At 38.2% G+C, this 20,095-nt stretch overlaps 1 protein-coding gene and 1 long non-coding RNA gene across 3 annotated transcripts in view; one reads left to right on the forward strand and one right to left on the reverse strand.

Moving 5' to 3' along the window:
• The window catches only part of nek7 (NIMA-related kinase 7), a 65,105-nt gene that overhangs the window by 10,424 nt on the left and 34,586 nt on the right, over positions 1-20,095 (reverse strand). Inside the window, exons 5-8 of the mRNA XM_061825430.1 lie at positions 16,839-16,949; positions 8,926-9,034; positions 7,752-7,859; positions 2,202-2,296 (exon numbers count right to left, since the gene is read on the reverse strand). Coding sequence (XP_061681414.1) covers positions 2,202-2,296; positions 7,752-7,859; positions 8,926-9,034; positions 16,839-16,949 — 423 coding nt within the window. The remainder of the gene's footprint in view (positions 1-2,201; positions 2,297-7,751; positions 7,860-8,925; positions 9,035-16,838; positions 16,950-20,095) is intronic.
• LOC133503635 (uncharacterized) lies at positions 7,558-10,690 on the forward strand. 2 transcript variants are annotated; one of them, XR_009795784.1, is made up of 3 exons: positions 7,558-7,656; positions 7,760-7,884; positions 10,384-10,690. It is a non-coding gene; the product is annotated as an uncharacterized LOC133503635 (long non-coding RNA). The 2 variants fall into 2 exon arrangements; XR_009795785.1 differs by having other exon boundaries at positions 7,569-7,656; positions 7,756-7,884.

Genomic DNA, 20,095 nt, shown 5'->3' on the forward strand with positions numbered 1-20,095 from the left:
CATGCCTGCTGTGTAAAGGGGTGTGAGTTGTTGGTGGTACAACACAGACACAAAGAAAAACAGTCCCCGCTCTTTTTCAGAAGGTCTGGTTGTGCTCTCTATGTTCGAGATGCATCCCGCAAAGCCAGTTTTCCTGAACCTACGCAAGCTCACCAAATTACGTTCTGGTTAAATTAAAATAAATTCTGCTGTCGTCTTTTTTGCTTCTTTAAGCAGCTGTGGAGGATTTCAAGACTCTCCTGCTGTCCGTTTAAAGCTGATGAGGGCTGTTCACATTTATATTTGACCATAGACTATCTTCCAATACTGTATCAATTATATCAATATGTGGATGTGTTCTCTTTTCTGTGTGTATACGTACATCGAGTACCACGCTCTCACACTCTTTCCGAGTAAACTATGTCCACATTGGTCCTTCAAGTTTCTTTATGAACACATATTCGTCAATTTGTTTGTCTGAGGATTGTCATTAAAAATACTGTGTACCTAATCCCAGTGGAGTCATGATTGCCCAATTTTGACATATTAAGGGAGCGCCGAAGAAAGGAGACCAATTAACTCTAGGTATGAGGATCTACAGTATATGCTGTTCCACTGAGCAGGACTTTTGTTTGGTATATAGTGTTCATTTTAGATTTTTTTTTTTTCTTCCACATACTCATCAGCCACAACTTCTCAAGTATAAGTCTGTATATAATTGAAAAAATTCAACTGCAAAAGTGATCAAATAATTTTAGGGAGGTTACATGATACAAAAGAGAAAGATAAAAATACTTGGAAAAAGTAAATAGCGTGTAAAACGTTTAACGGAGACTTACATTTTTTCTGGGAAAAAAAAAAAAAAAAAAAAAAAGGGAAGTCCACAATCAAAAACAGACTAACCCGTGGGGCAGCTCATCACATGTAAATGCCGGTTGCTGAGAGCCAAGGATCCAAAGTCTCATAAAACCAACATCAATACATATCGTGGGGGTGTAATCAGGGATACATGGCTGAGCTCAATACTGGAACGTGAACCTTCCCGTAAAAGCATTTCTCCTCCTCTACTAAAATAATGTGCGTGTATAAATTGTGTGCCAAAAGGCCAGATTGTGTGTTATGTACATACGCAAGCAATGTTGTGTTCTTTTTCCATTGAAAGCACAAGGGCAAGGAAAGAACATTGGAAGATAGTTTTTAAATCAACTGGTGTTGCGCAAACTCAACCTCCTTACCTTCGCAGTCACCCTTGGAGACAACCCCTACTACTAATGTTACCATGGAGGAGGGGTTTGGCTGAGGGGCACATGCAGGGTCAAAGAATGTAATGAGGTTGGACACAAGGAGAGAGGCATCAAACAGAATGGAAAATGAAGATAGACGCAGATACAATGACCAGGTATCGACAGACTCTTCGGACTGTACCCGACCCACAGGCAAAATGGGGGAAAAGAAAAAAGAAAAACATAGGCGCTTTCAAATGGGCCTGTTTCACATGTGTGCACACTAAACACACACGCTCAAACCAGCACAATCCTCAGCCCCTACCGTGTTCAGAGTGAAATCAATGAGTACCAATGGGATCAAGCTTGGGTGTCTCTGTGAATTCCTTATGCCTGAAGGTTAAGTGAGGAAAGGGGAGGCAGGCACACAGAGGGAATAGAACAGAGGGGAGAGGAAAATAGAGCAGAGAGGAAAGGAGGTGAGAAAGTTTCCACATATTGTGGATGCACCATGGACCCAAGCAGTTTGGACAGCAAGGGTCTGTTCTTCAAATAGCATATTATGCATGGTGTGGTGTGCACTGCTTGGGTAACAATACAGCTGTGAAAACTGGATCTCCACAGGGTTCTTGTTTGGCCTACCTTGAAATGATGGATGGAGTTGTCTCTGCTAAAGAACTGATAGGTCTTCCTTCTCCAGCCCCACCTATCTTCATTTCCCTTTTCATTTTATTAGTTGCCTTATCCACTTTTCATCTTACTTTGGCTAAACTCCCCCCATTTAGTGTTGAAGTCAGTCAGGCTATATTGTTCTTTCAGATACAGTATGTCTACTCGAATGTCCGATCCCACGTCACCTCAGATTTACCCGAACAAAAATAAAATCAGTCAGTGTAATAACTACTTGTTTTTTTTTTTGTTTTGTTTTTTGCAAGAACCCTACCATTGCCGAGGGAAAATGGGCCGGGTAACACATCTGCATGGCTGGGTATATTTTACCTCGTACAGCAGGCATCCTAGCGACCAGATGTCCGATTTGAAGTTGTATCCATTTTCATGTATCCTCTCCGGTGACATGTAGTATGGAGTACCCACTAGATGATGAAATGGGACACAGAGAGATGGAAGTGGAAAAAGAAAACAGGAGAAACAGTGATTACCATGGCATTGCTTACCACAGTTTATAAACCTTGTGATGTGTGCTCACACAAAAAAGAAAGAAAAGAAGGAATTAAGCCGTCTTTTCTACCGTGAACAATGAAAGTATTTTCATGAGAGTGCAAGTAAGGCAAACTACAGGGAGTCATTAAAGTATACTGCCAAAATTAATTATTAGTCAGCTCAAGTATGATGATATTTAAAGGTTGCATAGACCAACACATGCCTATAAAGTGCATACAATTGTGAAAGAATGACAAAATTGTGGATGCGCGCAACAGCAGGCACGAAATATACATAAATCAGTTTTGATTAGAGGGGTTGGTAATGATCTGAAACAGCAGCTATTGAAGAGAGCATTGATGGAGCCTTAAAAACAGACCCATTTCTGGTTCTGAAACTCAAGAATCCCAAACTACCATAGCGACTGGCAGCTTTCCAGCGCATCAGACCTTCACCCAACTGGACTCCAAGGGGAACTGCAACTTTACATCATGTCTGTAAGACACTGCAGGTCGCTTTACAGATTTGCGCCTTTCTTAGGAGAGTTGGAAAGGATGTTTTTTGCATTTGCTTTCTGTTTGCTGGGATTTCCAATATAAAAGTCGACCAAGCACATCCAGCAGCAGGTTTACATTATAGTAATCACATATGGTTGTACATTTTACTAACATGTACCCATTCCACATCCTCTTAAGCAAACGTATGTGGAAATGTGGAAGAATTGAGAATCACCATTTAGACTTGAACAGCACTATTATTTTTTAATTCTATAATTACTTATTTCCACTTTGCAGTCCTGTTTAAAACAAATTATTGATCAAATACAACACACACACACACACACACACATATATATATATATATATACACACGCACACACATATAAACAGTATTGACTATTAAATCAGTAGTTCATGAGAGCTGAAATGAAAGCTTTCCTGAAGGTATAATTGGGATGAGAAAACACTTTTGGAAAAAAAAAAAAAAAAAAAGGAATAATGAAGTGTTACCTGTCATTAAAACAATCTTTTGCAGCGGCAGTGAGAAAGCCAACTTGAAAAGTGAGGAATAAACAGGGGGCTTTAATTGGTCATCAGGCTGGTTTTCTAGCATGTGCATGCTTGTGTGTGGTCTCATGGTACAGTCTGAACAAGCTCCCCTAACATTCATTATTAGCTGATTAAAAAGAATCAGCCTCTCTTATGCTAATAGTTGCATAAAAAGGCACCAGCGCTTGTTTGAGGCTCCTTCAGCATGCTAAATTAAGGGCACATTACTTATTCATCTAAATAAATTCAAAGTCATGTTGAGATTGATTTTAATTTTTAAGAATAACCGACTATGCTGTATTTTTCATATAACAATTTAATAGATGTAGAGGATGAGATGTGAATTATTTTGTCAATGCAGACGTACTGTTATATAGGCACTATTTTAACTTGCTGGGGGTTAGCAACCAGCAGCGTAAAATGTGTTACTCCATTTGAATATGCATTTCCCACCTTGCTTCTCAAATGGGATACAGTGGAACTTTGTCATACGATTTGGAATTTTGAGTTTGAAAAAAAAAAATGATTTGAGTTTTCTTTGGCTTTGAATTTCAAAAGATCCAGCCTTAAAAATAGATTTTACACTATGAAGATTCAAAGTAAGACTTCAACACTAGAGTACATTATTGTTTCTTGCCCGAGCTTAGGAAAAGTGTTCTCTATATTTCAACACAGTTAACTTCTTTTTCATTTAAAATATTGATTGTAGTAATAAAAGTGAATTTATTTTTCCCCACACTTAATTGTGTGACAACAAAAATCTTACGTTCAAAAAATGTATGTCTGAAAATGATTTTATGAATGCAGAATGTTTGGCCATATATCATAATATTTCTGAGGGCATTTTTCCACGCCCAAGTTTTGACAGATTTTGACATTCTCAGGTATCACAGCAGCTAGCGTGGAGTGTTGTAGTCAGATGGAATTCTTTGCTTTCCTACGTCCTACTGTGCCCTCATTCTGATTTTGGCACGACCAGTCTGTACAACTTTGTTGCTGGCTTTTAAAGAATAAGATTGCATTTCTATAAATATGTCTAAAGCATCAAAATTATCCCCAATATCAACCTCCCAAGAGTGCTCCGGATTATGTTTTCCTTTCTATTTTCTCACCTCACATTTCACATTGTGAACTACCAGGCTCATTAAAGGTGTTAATTACAGGTATATTATACTATATGTTACTGGCTACTGTCTCGCTCTTTTAATGACTAGATCAGCTGTCAGGTTGCTATCTTTTTGTTTCTTTGGCCCTCTTTCGCTTTACTGGCCCAAGCCTACAGTGCACATAATCTTATACTCAGCAAAATTGGAAAAGTGACGCATTTTGCATACTTGTGTATATTCTTTCCATACATAATGTTGCATCTTCAGTGCTTAACAGATGTATTTGACCACCTCATAAAGAGACCATACAGCATGATGAAGACGACGTACAATTATTTTCAGACAGCTCTACAAGTTAGCATTTTGAACAGGAATGAGGAATTATCTACTGAATTCACCTTTTCATACCTAAATTTGAGTTGGTTCAATGGGCTTTTTGGAGTTAACATTACAAATCAATAATGATGTGCTTCACACTTTTTTTCCCATTTATGATTGGTTACATATTTTATCTTAAAAAATGTTTCAGCCAAGATATTCTACATATTTTTCCACTACATACATACTTTATTACATAAACAAACAATGACTGGTAATTATCCTTGCTGTCAATTGAGGGCATTTGTGGCATAAACCTTGAAATAGGTGGTGGTCCAATAAATGTATTAAGCACTCTATGTGTTGCTGTGGAAAGATATTACTTCATCCACACCTAACATGCACATATACGTCAGTGTAAGAAAGTAACAATTTATGTGTCACTGGAAGAAGCGTGTGCGAGTGTGCATGAGATGAAAAGAATAAGGCTGAAAAAAGCTGTTGGCTGCTAGTTTTCAAGCTTCTTAGTTGACAGACTAAATAGTTGGACCACCATCACGTCTACTGTTCAGCTTGTGGCGCGGCTTATTATAGTATAGCCCCACACTGGGACATCACTGTGCAAACATGCACAAATATATGGCTCCTTCCACTAATTCTTTATTTCCACTGCTATTTTTTTCCTGCCATGCCTTTTTCCTTTTGCTATGCTTTTTCTTTTTTTTACTGTCAAACAGTCAGATTGTTTTCCAACACTGGACACATTCTGTCCTCCTTTCTCATGGTTTCTTGGCTATCTGCACGTCCATTTATTTTGCCCCATCTTCCGTCTGTCACTATCCCCTGGCTTCACTTTTTCCTCTTGCATTTCCACCTCGGACGCATCCTATGGTAGATGGACAAAACGGGGGGATGTGCTCAAAAATGACAAGAAGGGTGTCAGCAACATGAAAATACTTCAGTGGTTGTCACAGGAAAACCCAATGACATCTGGTGAAAGGATAAGCCCACTGTAGACCACCTCATTATTTCCATTGACATACTTTTTCAGTGTTAATTATCACACTGTTCTTTAGAAACTAAAGACAAGAGACTATTAATAAGACTGCGGTGAAGAAAGGCATTACAACTATAGTGTGGGTACAGCTATACATGCCGGAGGCATACAAAAACATGGGTAAATGATTAACACACAAACACGGATGAAAATGTGACTGCTTTGAAACTGATGTTAACATGTATTTTATTTGACTATTTCTGTAAGACGTCATTCAAATTACTCAATATGAATGATTATAACTTTGGTGACACCCTGGGAACGGGGTTGCCTGTCCCTGCTCAGCCTAAAGAGGGTGCTGTGGACTTAACGTTTAATGAACAATTGCAGACATTTTCACAGCGATCATGAAAGTCACACTTTTTCCACAGTCTGGGCTGCTACTGCTGCTGCTGCATAGATGCCTGGAATAGCATGTTGTGTGTTATAATAACAGTTTGACATCTGAAAGTGAGACAGTGTGAATGACAATTTGGAACATGTTCAACATATTCCAATCTATTTAATTTAAGCAGCCATTAAGACTTCCAGAAATATGTTGGACAGCTCTTTGGGTGTCTCTGTGGGCCAAATTGTAACCACTGCAGTCAGTCTGTTCCAACGCAACGTCTTATTGTTAGAAAATGTCACTGAAGAAAATTTTAACAGACCAAACAAATTACTTGCCTCGGTTAATCTGAAAGGAGAACTAAATGGAGCTACTTGGTTTGGGGAGGACCAGAAATGGAAAGTTCCCCATTTCTCGCAAGTATTTTGTATTTTAACTGAATAAATATAACAGTCTATTGAACTGTATCAAACTACCATTTTAAAATCATGTTTACGTGATTCTTATGATACAACAACGGAGTGTGTAAACATGCAATACTTTTTTCCATTTCTGTTCTATAACACCTCAGAAATGATCATTTTTTAAACTATTATTATTTTATTATTAGTAGTAATAAATTTTTAATATAAACTATATCACGTTTCAGCCATGTGGCACTTATGAAAAATATTTTTTGATTGACTTAATCCATGTAACTTGTTTCTATTTTTTTTTCTTTTTGATTTTACTTTGTAGCAAATTAACAGTGACAGGTTAAGGTCACAGTGATAGATGGCAGTTAGTGCAGGCACTTTAGAAAATGTTAAGTGGGAGACTACGACTTTAAACACTTGGACACCTTTGAAGTGACAAAGAGGCGTTCAGTCTTTTTTGCATTAAACCCTCTGTCAGCTTTAAAGTGAAACAAATGTCTGGGTCTGTTTCTTTAGAAATTAATTATCACCTAAAACCTCTCAATCGGATACTGGCTTCATTCCAAAAGATTTACAGTAAATGGCTTACAGTCATCCAACTCGTAGAAGAATATACAGTAATTGGGCACATGGGCCCATCCTGTCAATTTGTCTCCTGTTTAGTCCGCCTCTTCTGTGCGCAAACAAAGCCAATATCCTATTTACTATAGCTTCTCATATCTTCAAAGAAAAATACAATGTAATCAGATTTTATTTCCTATGGCAAACAGGCACCCACTTAACACTAACAGTAACTGATTGTAAAGTTTGCCAGCGTGTTTAAAGGCACAAGGTTCCTATCTGAGTTGTGTGTCAAATACTTGTGCCCAGTATCCATCTGTACAAGGGTTAAAGGGCACTCCGACAGGAAGTGACTAAGTGGCCTATGAAGCAGTTGGGCACATGTCTGAGAAAGCAGCATGGCTAAATGACACATGGCTCTGCTCTCACCATGGCTAATGAAACACATCCAACTGCAGGTGATTACTCAAGGCTGCCTCGTGTAAGTTAGGCGGACAAACATGTAGTGTGCCTTTCATTATTTCCAAGAACTTAAAACACTACTGTGAATTACCGAGGGAGTGAGCAGCTGTGGTTTTGGAGCTGAAGAACCGTCCGAGTCCAAGATCTCCTAGCTTCACTACTCCTGTAGCTGTAATGAATACATTGGCTGGCTTGATGTCTGACGGAGAAAGGAGTCAGGTTAGGTAAATACTTCATTGATGCTATAGGAAAATCTGTTCAGTTTGTTGGTATCAAACTCAAATGCTTTGGCTGTCGACATTCAGTTCCAGTTAAACAATTACGATTCCAGAATGTTCAATTTGGGAAAATGTCTATATACCAAGTTAAATATTCTTGAAAACAGTGACTTCAATTTGACAGTTGTCAGGCAAGCCCTCTAAGTATGCTTTTGGGAGTTATATCAAAGTAGCCAGCAGCAGCCTTTAATTGTTAAGTGGATTTTCAATAAGCCTTCTCTGTAAAATGGCTGCTAAAGCTCCAGGTTTGTTAGTGTCCCTGTACGCTAATCAGAGACAGTCTAACAGAGGTATCTCATCTGTAACTGTGTGTGTGCTTCCGAGGACTTAATTTGACTGGGTGCTGTTGAAAGCACGGGGCACCATTAACATGATGTTCTCTCGTCTATGGTTTGCTGAACACTGACAGTGCTCAAATCCCTGTCACACAAACAGTGCCGTGTATTTTTTTTTTGAAGGATGGAATTCTGATTCAGAATATATAGTTTAAAATGTTCAATTCTTGCTGAGATCAGTGAAATAACCATTAAATAATATTGTCTGGCAATTTCTTTTCTACAACTGACACATTTTTGAGTTTTTATTTAAGCCCATAATAGTTGACCACCAATATGCTATACTTTATTTGCATTTCAGCATCTCAAATGAGGAAATTAAGTTCTCTGGGCAGTCCAATATGATTTAAAGATTATTGAATTACAAAACCATTTTATTAGAAACCAAAAGAATATACTTTTAATTTGAAACCTTAGTTACTATTTCTTCAGGTTTAAAATGGCACATTTAAAAAACGTAGACAGTAATAGTTATATATGAACATCAAAACTATCACTTTGATTAAGGGGCTTTTACATTACAAAAAGATTTTACAATATATTCTGGTAATTACCAACACTCTTTGGCCAGTTAGTTGTTGCATAAACTACAATAGCTGATAGTCTACTAAATTTGTTCAGCATTGGGCATTGAGAGTCTTTACAAGTCTACCTCTGTGCATGACTCTCCGGGAGTGCATATGCTCGAGTGCGCTGCAAAGCTGGACAAAGTATTTCCACACAGTTCTTTCGGGGATAAGCCTTCTCTGCTTCTTAAAGTGCTGCAAGAGAAATGAAAATACAAACACATATGCAGAAGGCAAATATTTATAGAATGGTCAAATACAAGATTTTAACAACAACAAAAAAGGTTGTGTCCTGCAAAACAGCTTTGTATTGTTGCAGTTCTACTGACGATGCCTAGCGAGAATCCTTTCCCATTCTCAGTCCCCCCCACTCAGTGGCTCCACGTTTAAATGGAGCCATATCGAGTTCCTCTCATTCGGTCCCTTTCTCAACCAAGCCTTGTGTCTTTTCTTTTAGGCCTTCAATAGAAAGCACATGCACTCCTAGGAGTAAAGAGAGAAAATGTGTGGTACCTTCCAAAACTCCCCCATTTGGCAGACTATTCTTTTATGATATACTGCTTTCTGTGGTACACTGTTACTGTTTTTTAAAAACCTAATTTTGAAAGGTGGAACTGATCGGACTCATGAAGTATGTGGTCCCTTATTAACAACCAAGCTTTAACTAAGAACACAATAGTACACACTAAACACTAACTAATAAGTCCCACTCAAAGAGCAGTGAGGAAACAGTCTACTTCAATATAGGCTTTTGTCCATTTTTTCCTGGTACCATAATGCATGTAGTTATTTTATCTGTAATACTTTAGTCAATTTTTGTAACGTTATCAATAATGTGTAAATCCTCTTTTTGGCACCCTGCTATTTGGATATCAAATGGAGTAGATTGTCAGTATACAGTTGCTTAAGGGTACACATTACTGATTGACCGAAGGATTGTTGTTTCAGCACAACAATACAAATGCAAAGAAAAAAATACAAAATCACATTTTCTTAGATACATACTGGGTACTGTCACACATACTGAATCCCAAATGCTTGATTGCTGCCTTCCTTACAGACCAAAATCCTCTTTATTATTATTATAATTTGTGTCAGCATTTGTTATGCTCATTTGGTAAAATATAATTTACATAGTTTAACTAGTCCAGTTATCATTATCCTGTCTACAAAGAGAATAGTGGATACACAAACCAGATAAACCAGAGATGTTCAATTAAAATTCCAAACAGTTGGGTTTTAAATTATTTCTAAGGGCAATGTTAGGCCTAGTGAGAATATGTACAAGAAATGGTTGGAAGAATGTACGGGCTGACAGCCGGATGCATGGATGGGTAGTCTATCCGTTATTCCATTTTCCTGTGCATATTGTCACTATTGTCGGGAGTGTGGTGGACCCTATCCCACCCGACTTTGGGCAAGAGGCAGGATACTCCCTGAGTAAGCTAATTGAAGGCCACATATAAAACAAGTATTCACATCACACTCATATCTACACTTACATACAATTTTCTTGTTTTAAATTAACCGATCATATGTTTTAGGACTGTGAGAGAAAACCATAGTACCCGGACAAAACCCACTGAGACACCCAAAGAACAGAAGCCAGATTTGAATCCACAACTTCAGAGCTGTAAGACAGATGTGCTACCTGTTAATCATGCCACCATGTAGCCAACCAGTCAAACAGTATTGAGTTGCCACATTTCTTTTTCACACCTGGTTTTGTATAAAAAATATTTTGTTCTTTTCCATGAACAAACTATTTGCCTGCACCATAAATTTGTATTCTTATACAAATGATGGCCAACAATGCATGAACAACAATAAATCTACTCCCGAAAACACAAACACTCGGTGCTTTTTAAAAACAAACACAGGTACAAACACGTCAGGCCTAAATTTGAGTGCAAATTGTATTTTGATGCCTGCAACTCAAAAAAGACATGCTAGGAAATAATTTCAATGAAAGCATCTCATCCTAAATTTCAACTTATAAGTAAAACAGGTAGATGCCCATTTCAAGTAAAATGTGTCTGTGTGTACTGTATGTACATTATGTAGATTCACTGGGCAGTCAAACACTCTGCCTGCCTTTCATTTGAAAGTGCTAATTAATGGTCCTGCTTTTTATTGAACTAACAGTCTCAGAACCTATTGTCAGACAACAGTTTAAAAAAAAAATAGAAAAGTACTCCAGTGCCCATTCTTAAAAACTCTTCTTCTTTGTCAACTTTGAAATGGGTCAATCTACCTGCAACTTCTGCCACAATTCTCTTGTGGTAAACAAATGGGATTGGACAATTGTGGTCATGTATTCACAATAGGGTACCGTAATGCTGCATGTAGCTCGTACAGTATCTGCATAACCAGCCTGTGGGAGGAAGAAAATGCAGCTTGATGGCACAGAATCTTTATTTTACAGCAATTGTCCATGGGTCCACATGAGACCTTGATCCCTGTGATACCTTAAATTACATTTTCACAGAGTGAACTGAAACATAGGGAAAACACAACTGAGATTCAATAAAATTGTAGCTTGCAGAGTCTTTATGGGACCACTTCCATGAAAATTTTATTTCTCCAACTGGAATATGAATTTCCTAGCATGAAGTTTAGTTTCTCCTATTTAATGACAGTCTTCAGTCATCAACAACTCGGTATTCAGTACTTGGCAACTTTAGCTTGGCAGCAGCTTTATGTAATTAACTTTTGTCAGATGGCTCGACTGACTACCTTCTAATATCCTCCTCAAATCAGTCAGTATCTATAAACAAGTAAAATCACAGATGAAGGCTTGCTTGTCACGCTTGGTACCGTAATTGTTACTTGTCGACTTGCAATCGCAGCAAAGTGACTCGACGTGCCTATTGTGGACCACAGTCACCTTGATTTCATTAGATTGTTTGGCACTTTTGAGTTATTTTAATGCATGACAATTAAAACTCAAGTTATTTGTATAAAATCTTATAGGACAGGCAACGCACAATACATGAATAAAAAGAAAAACATTTTGGCGGCATCTTTGCCCAACTGAACAATGAACGAATAAAAAAGGATGAGTGGTAAATTAAAAGAAGGAAGGATAAACCTTGGCCTATATCCAAACAAAGCCACACTAAGAAGTCATTCTTCCCTTGCCCTCCCATTTCCATATCAGAAGACTGTTTGATGTCAATGGGGGAGCACATAGTTGCCCACTACCACGTTATCTGTCACGCCTTTAACTGTACCACTGCACATGCACTATTCTGTAAAGGCGGATGCAAATTCAAAAGCCACTGGATTTTATTTCATTTCTGAAATGTCCTGCTTGACAGTAATAGACAATGAGAGAGGGAATGACACAGAAATCAAATGGAACAATGGAAAAAATGTGTGAAATGTATGCATTTTGCATTATTCTTTTTCAAACTGCATGGAACACTAATCAAGGTTTACTAACATGTCCCTTTGCACATGAAACATCTGTGCCACTGTACTCTGAAAACTATTTCAGTGTCCTAATGTTGGTCAGTGGAACAAAGGACAAAAAGGCAAAATGCTTTGTCAGTAGTTACTATAGAGGGATGGCACAAATGCACCCTACTATCTTTCCTCAGGGTACTTGGTACGTGTGAGTATCGTTGCTCCGCAAACAATCATACGTTCTCATGACTTTGTCGGCAAAGTCTTTGCCGACAGTGTCTGCATGCGTGCGAACGTGTGTATGCGTGATTTTTTAGCCTGCCATGTTCACTCTCTCGTGAGATAATCCTCGCCTCTCCTAATTTGCTGTGTTGAACTCTATGGATGTGTATGACTGCAAACAGCTTGTCTTGCTGTGCCGATAAAACGCTGCAGCATCATTTATGCATGAGAGAAGACCAAGGCTTATACATGCCACCAATTTGCCATATATGCAGGCATCATAAAAAAGGGGTTTGGTCTAACTTAGGGAAACAAAGAATCACCGGGCCAATTTATACTACTTTGGAACGACCATATTCTTTCTTCTGTTCCACTTAATTTCAAAACATATCAACATGAACAGCTAGTGCACAAAAATGTGTATGTTGTCAGAAAGGTTCCATGATAGGTGTCCCAAACGACACACTATATTTCAAATCCGCAGTATGTTTCAATTCCATGTTATCCCCTTTAAAGTAATTCCACTTGAGTGTAACAACTTTCCCATGCTTTTCACAATAGTCCAATCCCATTTGTTTACCAGAAGAGAATTGTGGGAGAAGTTGCAGGTAGATTGGCCCATTTCAAAGTTGACAAAGAAGAAGACTTTTTAAGAATGGGCACTGGAGTACTTTTCCATTTTTTTTTTAAACTGTTGTCTGACAATAGTGCCACTCGTTCAGGCACTTCAATGAGGATTGTTGTCAAGGCCATGATGTTGTCCATGTCTTCCTTGATGAGCCCCCTGAACTTGGGAAAGAGAGTGGGGGTGAGAATCACACAAAGCCAGGTTGGTTAAGTTGCTCCAGCACAGTTATGTTCTTCTCGACCACGAAAAGTCAGATGCTCAGAGCAGCGCTGCCCATAACGCTGCAGTTATGGTGAAGCAGCCAAGAGTTTCTTTCAATTCTAATGCACTGAAGAAAGCATTATGTCAAGGTAAAACCCGTAGTTTGGGTTTGAAATATATCTTCTCTGACATGTCCAGGAATTTTTTTGACAAAACAATAGATATGTGCTAAATGTTTCAGTTATGAATTTGTATATAATAGAAGAGAAAGCTGTTAGCTTTGGGACACTTCTGGGTTGAGAGCCTTCTCGAAAATTGTCTTCCTATCACTGTAGTAAATACGGTAAATGCAAACATATAACACAAACCAATTAGCTTGCATTGCAACTCTTCCCATTTAACATGACTCATCTAATAAAATCAAGCAAACGTATCAGGCAGGTAATTGGTGAGAAAAGATGTCCAAGGGAGATTAGGGTACACAGGTGCCTTTTATAAGAACGGGTATTTATAACGCTTTACATGAACTTACATACAAATGTGGCGATTAAAAATTTTCCAATGTATGCAAAAGGGGTCTTCCGCTCAGGAGCAGGATCACTGAACACACCTGTACTGGTCAGAATAAAACGCTTGTCTCAAACGAGCAATTTAATCATATTGGTGAGATTCAAGATGGTGTATATGGAGGTCCTGGGCTGGTGTGAATATAGATGGTCTGGGGTTGTGAGGCCAGTTGGATGTAACAGAATCAGAATTATCTTTATTCGTAAATATGTCATAACACAAAATATTTCACTACTGTGTACTACAAATTTTTCTCTATCATGTACTATAAAATGTTCTCAAACCCTTTTGGAGGCGGCTTATGGGATCAAAATCAACATTCTAGTTCATGGTACAACACCTCTGGTGGACATTTCTGCAGTCAGCATGCCTATAGCAGCTCCACAAAAACTTGCAACAGCTGTCGCATTGGGCTGTGTGACAAAAGTGCACATTTTAAGAGTGGCCTTTCATCGTGGGTAGCCTAAGGCACACCTATGCAGTACTTGTGCTTTCTGATCAGTATCTTGATATGCTTCACATTTGAGGTGGATGGTTTACATCAGCAGAGGAGAAGTGCTCACGAACAAAGATTTAGATTTGGGAACAATATTTGAGATATGAAGGCCTTTTGTGTATATTGTAAATATCTTGAGATCTTTTGAGTTCAGCTCACGCAAAATGGGACCAAAAATTGTTGCATTTTCATTTCTGTTCAATGTATTTGCTAATATTAGTTCAGAATTCTTTGCAGATATACCTTTGGTCAAGAACACTCAAAATGGTGACACACAGATATTTGTCTTTGTAAATATTTATTTAATTCTTGTACTTTTCCATTTCTAGAAACCTTGGGATGCCTTGTTCAAAACTATTTTTAAATGCATTTTTATTTTACACTAAAATCAGGATCAAATGTTCAGGACTGATTTTTTTATGCACGTTATAAATTATGATAATTTGAAAATATTTTCTTAAACTGGATCTCTAAATGTTTGATTGACGATTTCTACATTAACCTCCGCGAGTGTGACGAAGCGAGAGTGACTTGTTAACAATTAGTTGATTCAACACAATGGAAATAAAACTGTGTAAGAAAAAAAGGACACATTTGCACACAAGAATTACTTAGAAGCATGTTTCGATGTGAAGATAACCTTCATGTATACGATAGTTATTTAAATATAGGTCTGATGACATTTAAAAACGTGTAACTTTATTGCCAATGATCAGTGTTTTAGTCTTTCCAACTTCCTTTCTTCATTGCAGACAGCCGTCCACGCAGCTTATTTAGATTAAAGATTTCAGGGGGTCCTATAATATTTGGTTTTTGGTTACATTATGGAATGTATGATTCAGTTTGACTCACTGTCCAGGTAGCCAAAAATCCAGTCTTGCCAAAACCACAGACCTCCTTCAGTTATACAAGGCCACATGTCTGGGATGCAGTTTCCAAGCCAACATTCCTTTACACTCAAAAGGGAGGCAAAATGACAGAGAACTGGCCCATATTTTAAGACATTACCCTTTGAGGTTCTACACGATAAGTAGACCAATATTTGAATTTATATCACACTATAACATAAAAGAAAAAAAAAAAACACCATTGTGTTTAAGAATTCTTTCTAATCATGTAAAACAATGTCCTGTTGGTACCACCTGGGAAGCTTGCTGTAAGCCTCTCTCCCCGGCTAAAATGCAGATGGATTGCGTCATGAAGGGCATCCGGCGTAAAAACTGTGCCAAACAAATATGCATTCATCTGAGATGACATGCTGTGGCGACCCCTAACGGGACAAGCCCAAAGGAAAAGAAGAGGAAGAAAACGAGGTCCTGTTGATGAAGCTATGCTACATCCTGTAAACTTTGGCAAGTCATTTAAAAATCCTTAAATAAATGCAAAATGTAAATGAGAGGTCCAATTCCATACGATTATTTTCTATCTTCTCAAAATCACTTTGTACTGCATGGCATGAGTGGCAACTGGATAAGCTCCTTGTTGCACTGTCAATCAAAGCCAGTGTAGAGAAACTGACATCTAAGCTTCATGTTAGCACAATCCTAACAGTGCTGTACCACTAACGTTTTAGCACTCCAGTAGTGGTCTGACACAGAAAAAGATTCCATTATATTCTGGAGTGTTGTACAAATAATTACTGGATCTGATCTACTTAGAAAAAGCTGTTTTGTTTAACTCAACCCATTTAGCATGAGAGATATATTTTAAAGTATGTTACAGGTGTGTCCTAACTAAATATTACTAAGTATCATTCACTTAAATCTGATTTTTCAGTTTATCTTTTCAAACGTTTTTGCTCATCAAGAAATGTGTTTGTTAGCTACATGGAAATAAAAGCTGAAATGTTGATCTTTTGTAGTCATCTTTTGTTGTCAACCCTAAATGTTTTCTGTCTACAGCAAAAACTGATTTTGCCTAACTCAGGTAGGACTCAAGTCAATATTTGTCGGGGGCCACATTGTGGTTACAGTTTCCCCACAGAGGACAGTTATGACTGTGAAACCATAATCTTTTATCGCCTCATCAAATTTACACACGACATTTATAACCAAGTTTTGGAATCAGACATCAAGGGTAAACTTTTCAAGTATTGTTTATGTTTGGTAACACAAAATGCTTTCAATATGTCAACATTATCTATCATATGGCAATTTGAAATCTTGCTACAGATTTGAACAAGAATCATGGAAGTTGACATTATTTGCCTTTGCGGCGGGCCAATTAAAATCATGTGGCGGGCCAGATCTGAACCGGGCCTTGACTTTGACACCTGCGGCCGAACTGGATGAGCGGCTTGGAAAATGTAATGGGATATTACGATACTTTTGGAGGGGAGTTTATGCTACAATAATTAACGAGCAACCACATTTTGATAATTGATATTTAGTATCCACGTATCCATTAATTCTAGACTGTTCTGTGTTCACGTGCACTACTCTTTAAATATGGTACTGTTGTTGTGGGAAGTCACTTACCTTGATCATACGCGACAGGTCTCCGGCATCAGCTAGCTCCAGTACTATGTTTAGCTCATTGTCCTCAATAAAAGACGCATGGTATTTTATCACATTTGGATGATTCAGTTGCTGTGGGAGAAAGAGAAGAAATGCATGAGGAATGCAACTAGAACAATCCAGTATTTATACATAAATAAAGCTCCCGCCCCATTCATTCACCCCTGAAGAGACGTGTGGTGTCTAACTTTACAACTCCAATGGGACCTATCAATGCATTATACTTATCACAATAACACGTACCCATTTTATTTTCATGAGCATTAACAAACTTTCATATTTATAGGTTTTGAGTTGGCACTGTCTTACTGTTTCAAAATTTCAAGTTTTAAAGGTAACAAGTTCAGAACTGCCCCAAATGGACAAAAATCAAACAAGCATACAGTATAACTTCCTTGCAACTACGGGTACTGGCACTCTTGAATCAAAGTCAAAAGTTTTCTTCTCTGGAACAGCCAAACTCTCCCATTCTCATCCCCATAATTAATTGGCATCTGAGATGGAACTTCTCATAAGCTTTCCCTTTCTGCAAGTCTTCTCCTCACTCTCCTCCTTTTATTTTTGAAAATAATCTCAGAAAAAACACTTCATTTTTGGAAAATGGTGTCCTAAGGGAGGCAGCTACATTGTGTTATGGCTGCAACATGGTTTGTTCTGTCCCCCGTACATCTTCAAACCCTCCCAGAGAGGCTTTCAGTCTATCGGAGAGCGTTGTCCGCCTGATATTCCTTCCGAACTGAATTTTTCACCATTTGGTGTTCTGGTGCTCCACCATAGAAAAGGAGTCTGTGTAGTTCAAATGGCCCTTTATTGTTGTCATTTTGGTTATTCTCCTTATTGCCGTTGTAATGTGTTCTAGACAATACCCATTTTCACATTGTTAAATCTCCACAGCACCCTTGAACTGTAATTCTTAGATCAACACATTTCTATCCATTCACCTTTGCAGGAACACTTTGGGGAAAATGCTTTTTTGGTTATGACAGTGCCCCAGTGCATACAGCAAGTTCTATAAAGAGATGCTTAAATAGATTTGGTGAGGAGAAGCTTGACTGGCCTACACTGAGTCCTGAAGATAATGACAAATCTAATAGCCAGAATATTGAAAAAAAAATGGGCCTGCACAATTATGGCCAAAACAATTACTTTGATCAATATTGTAATTATTATGATTATTTACAAAAATGATTCCTCATTAAAGCAAAGCAAATTTTTTTGTATAGCACATTTCATACATGAGGTAACTCAATGTGCTTTCCATGATTAAAGGCATTTGAAACAAAGAGATACAACATTTAAAGCGGGATAAAAACAATAAAAAAGACAAACAATATTAAAAACAAGACAAAACCACATACAGTGCAAGTAATATCAAAAGGTGGATATATTCTAAAAAGCATGAGAAAAAAAAAAAAAAAAGAGTTTTCAACCTGGATTTAAAAACATTGACACTTGGGGCTTATGTCACCTCTGTTGCCAACTTATTCCATTTGTGTGCAGCATAACAGCTAAATGCTGCTTCACGATGTTTGCTTTGGACTCAGCGGACCACTATTTAACCTGAGTCAGCCGATCTCAAAGCTCTACTGGGTTTGTATTCTGTAAGCATTTCTTTAATGTATTCAGGACCTAAATCATTTCCTGATTTATAGACCAGTAGCAGAACTTTAAAACCTATTCTAAAGCTGACTGGAAGCCAGTGCAAGGACTTTAGGATTGGAGTCATATGCTCTGTCCGCTTTGTTTTGGTCAGAAAGCTGCAGATGTTTAATACTCTTTTTGGGGAGTCCAGTCAGAAGACCATTACAATATTAAAGTCTACTTGAGATAAAAGCATGGATGAGATTTAGGGAAAACATTTTATTGCAGTACTTTTTTTTTGACAAACAATCTGGACACAGTGACGGCACGGTGGAGCGTCTGGTTGGGGGGGATTAGCCTCGCAGTTCTGAGGAACGGGGTTTATATCCTGGACCCACCTGTGTGGGGTTTGCATGTTCTACCCATGTCTGCGTGGGTTTTCCCGAGGCACTCCGGTCTCCTCCCACATCCCAAATCCCAAAAACATGTGTTAACAGGAGACTCCAAATTGCCCTTAGGTGGGTGTGAATGGTTGTGTGTCCCTATGTGCCCAGCGATTGATTGGCAACCAATTCAGAGTGAATCTCGCCTCCTGCCCAAGGATAGCTGAGATAGGCTTCAGCACTCCCGCAACACTTATGAGGATAAGCCGCTCAGAAAATGGATTAATGGATGGATATGGAAACAGTATTCATTGCAATACGAATCTTTAAATAAACATAGATAATACAAGTCAACTTGAATCAATAATTTCCCATTTTAAAAGGGCTAACTGAAAAAATACTACTACAAACTGACTCATTAGGGTCATCCAAACAATCGGAGGAGCAAATGACAAATGAGATGAGCCAGCACTTTCAATCTCCCACACCTCTCTCTGCCCCATTGGAGCCAAGCCTAACAAAAAACTCATCACTAGTCTAAATGCAATGTTAGGTCTGAGGGATAGGGTGAAGACTATTGTCAATGTAGGACTCCTTTATTTCCAAATGTTTTTATTTCTTTGTATTTCAATGCTTTTAATCATGTAAAGGACGTTGACTTACCTTGTGTATGATATGCGCAATACAAATGTGAAACTCAGTGGAGGCAACTACAGTTTATGCATAAAATGCAATAACAATAGGCTGCAAGAATTTGAAAATCCCCAACAATATACTCAATTGTCAAGGACAGCAACAGCTCCATTGTTCTTCTTCACCATAGGCCAATTGTGGTCGCAAACTGCCAATAATTCGACAGTTGCAGTTCTCAGTGCAGTCAGGTCAGCCTCTAGTCCAGGGCTCACCAACGCGGTCCCCGCGGGCGAATAGTAGCCTGCGAGGACCATATAAGGCGCCCGCGAGGTAAGTATGTTCTAAAAATACTATAGGCCACAAATTGTTACTATTGTTTGTGCTTTAAATTCTGAATCTGACTTGCTTACGTGAATTAAAATTTTAAAATACATGTAATGTCATTTATTACAATAAATTTAAAAGAAAAATATCTTATGTACGTGGAATGAACTGAGTCTCAAATTTACCGCAAATAGGTCATGAAGCCCTACATACGATCGGTGATCACGAAGTAGCCGTCAGCCTCAAAAAGGTTGCTGAGCCCTGCTCTAATCGAAAACACAGTCTGACCACCCACTG

This window comes from Syngnathoides biaculeatus, chromosome 7 (assembly GCF_019802595.1).
Source record: "Syngnathoides biaculeatus isolate LvHL_M chromosome 7, ASM1980259v1, whole genome shotgun sequence".
Lineage (NCBI taxonomy): Eukaryota > Metazoa > Chordata > Actinopteri > Syngnathiformes > Syngnathidae > Syngnathoides > Syngnathoides biaculeatus.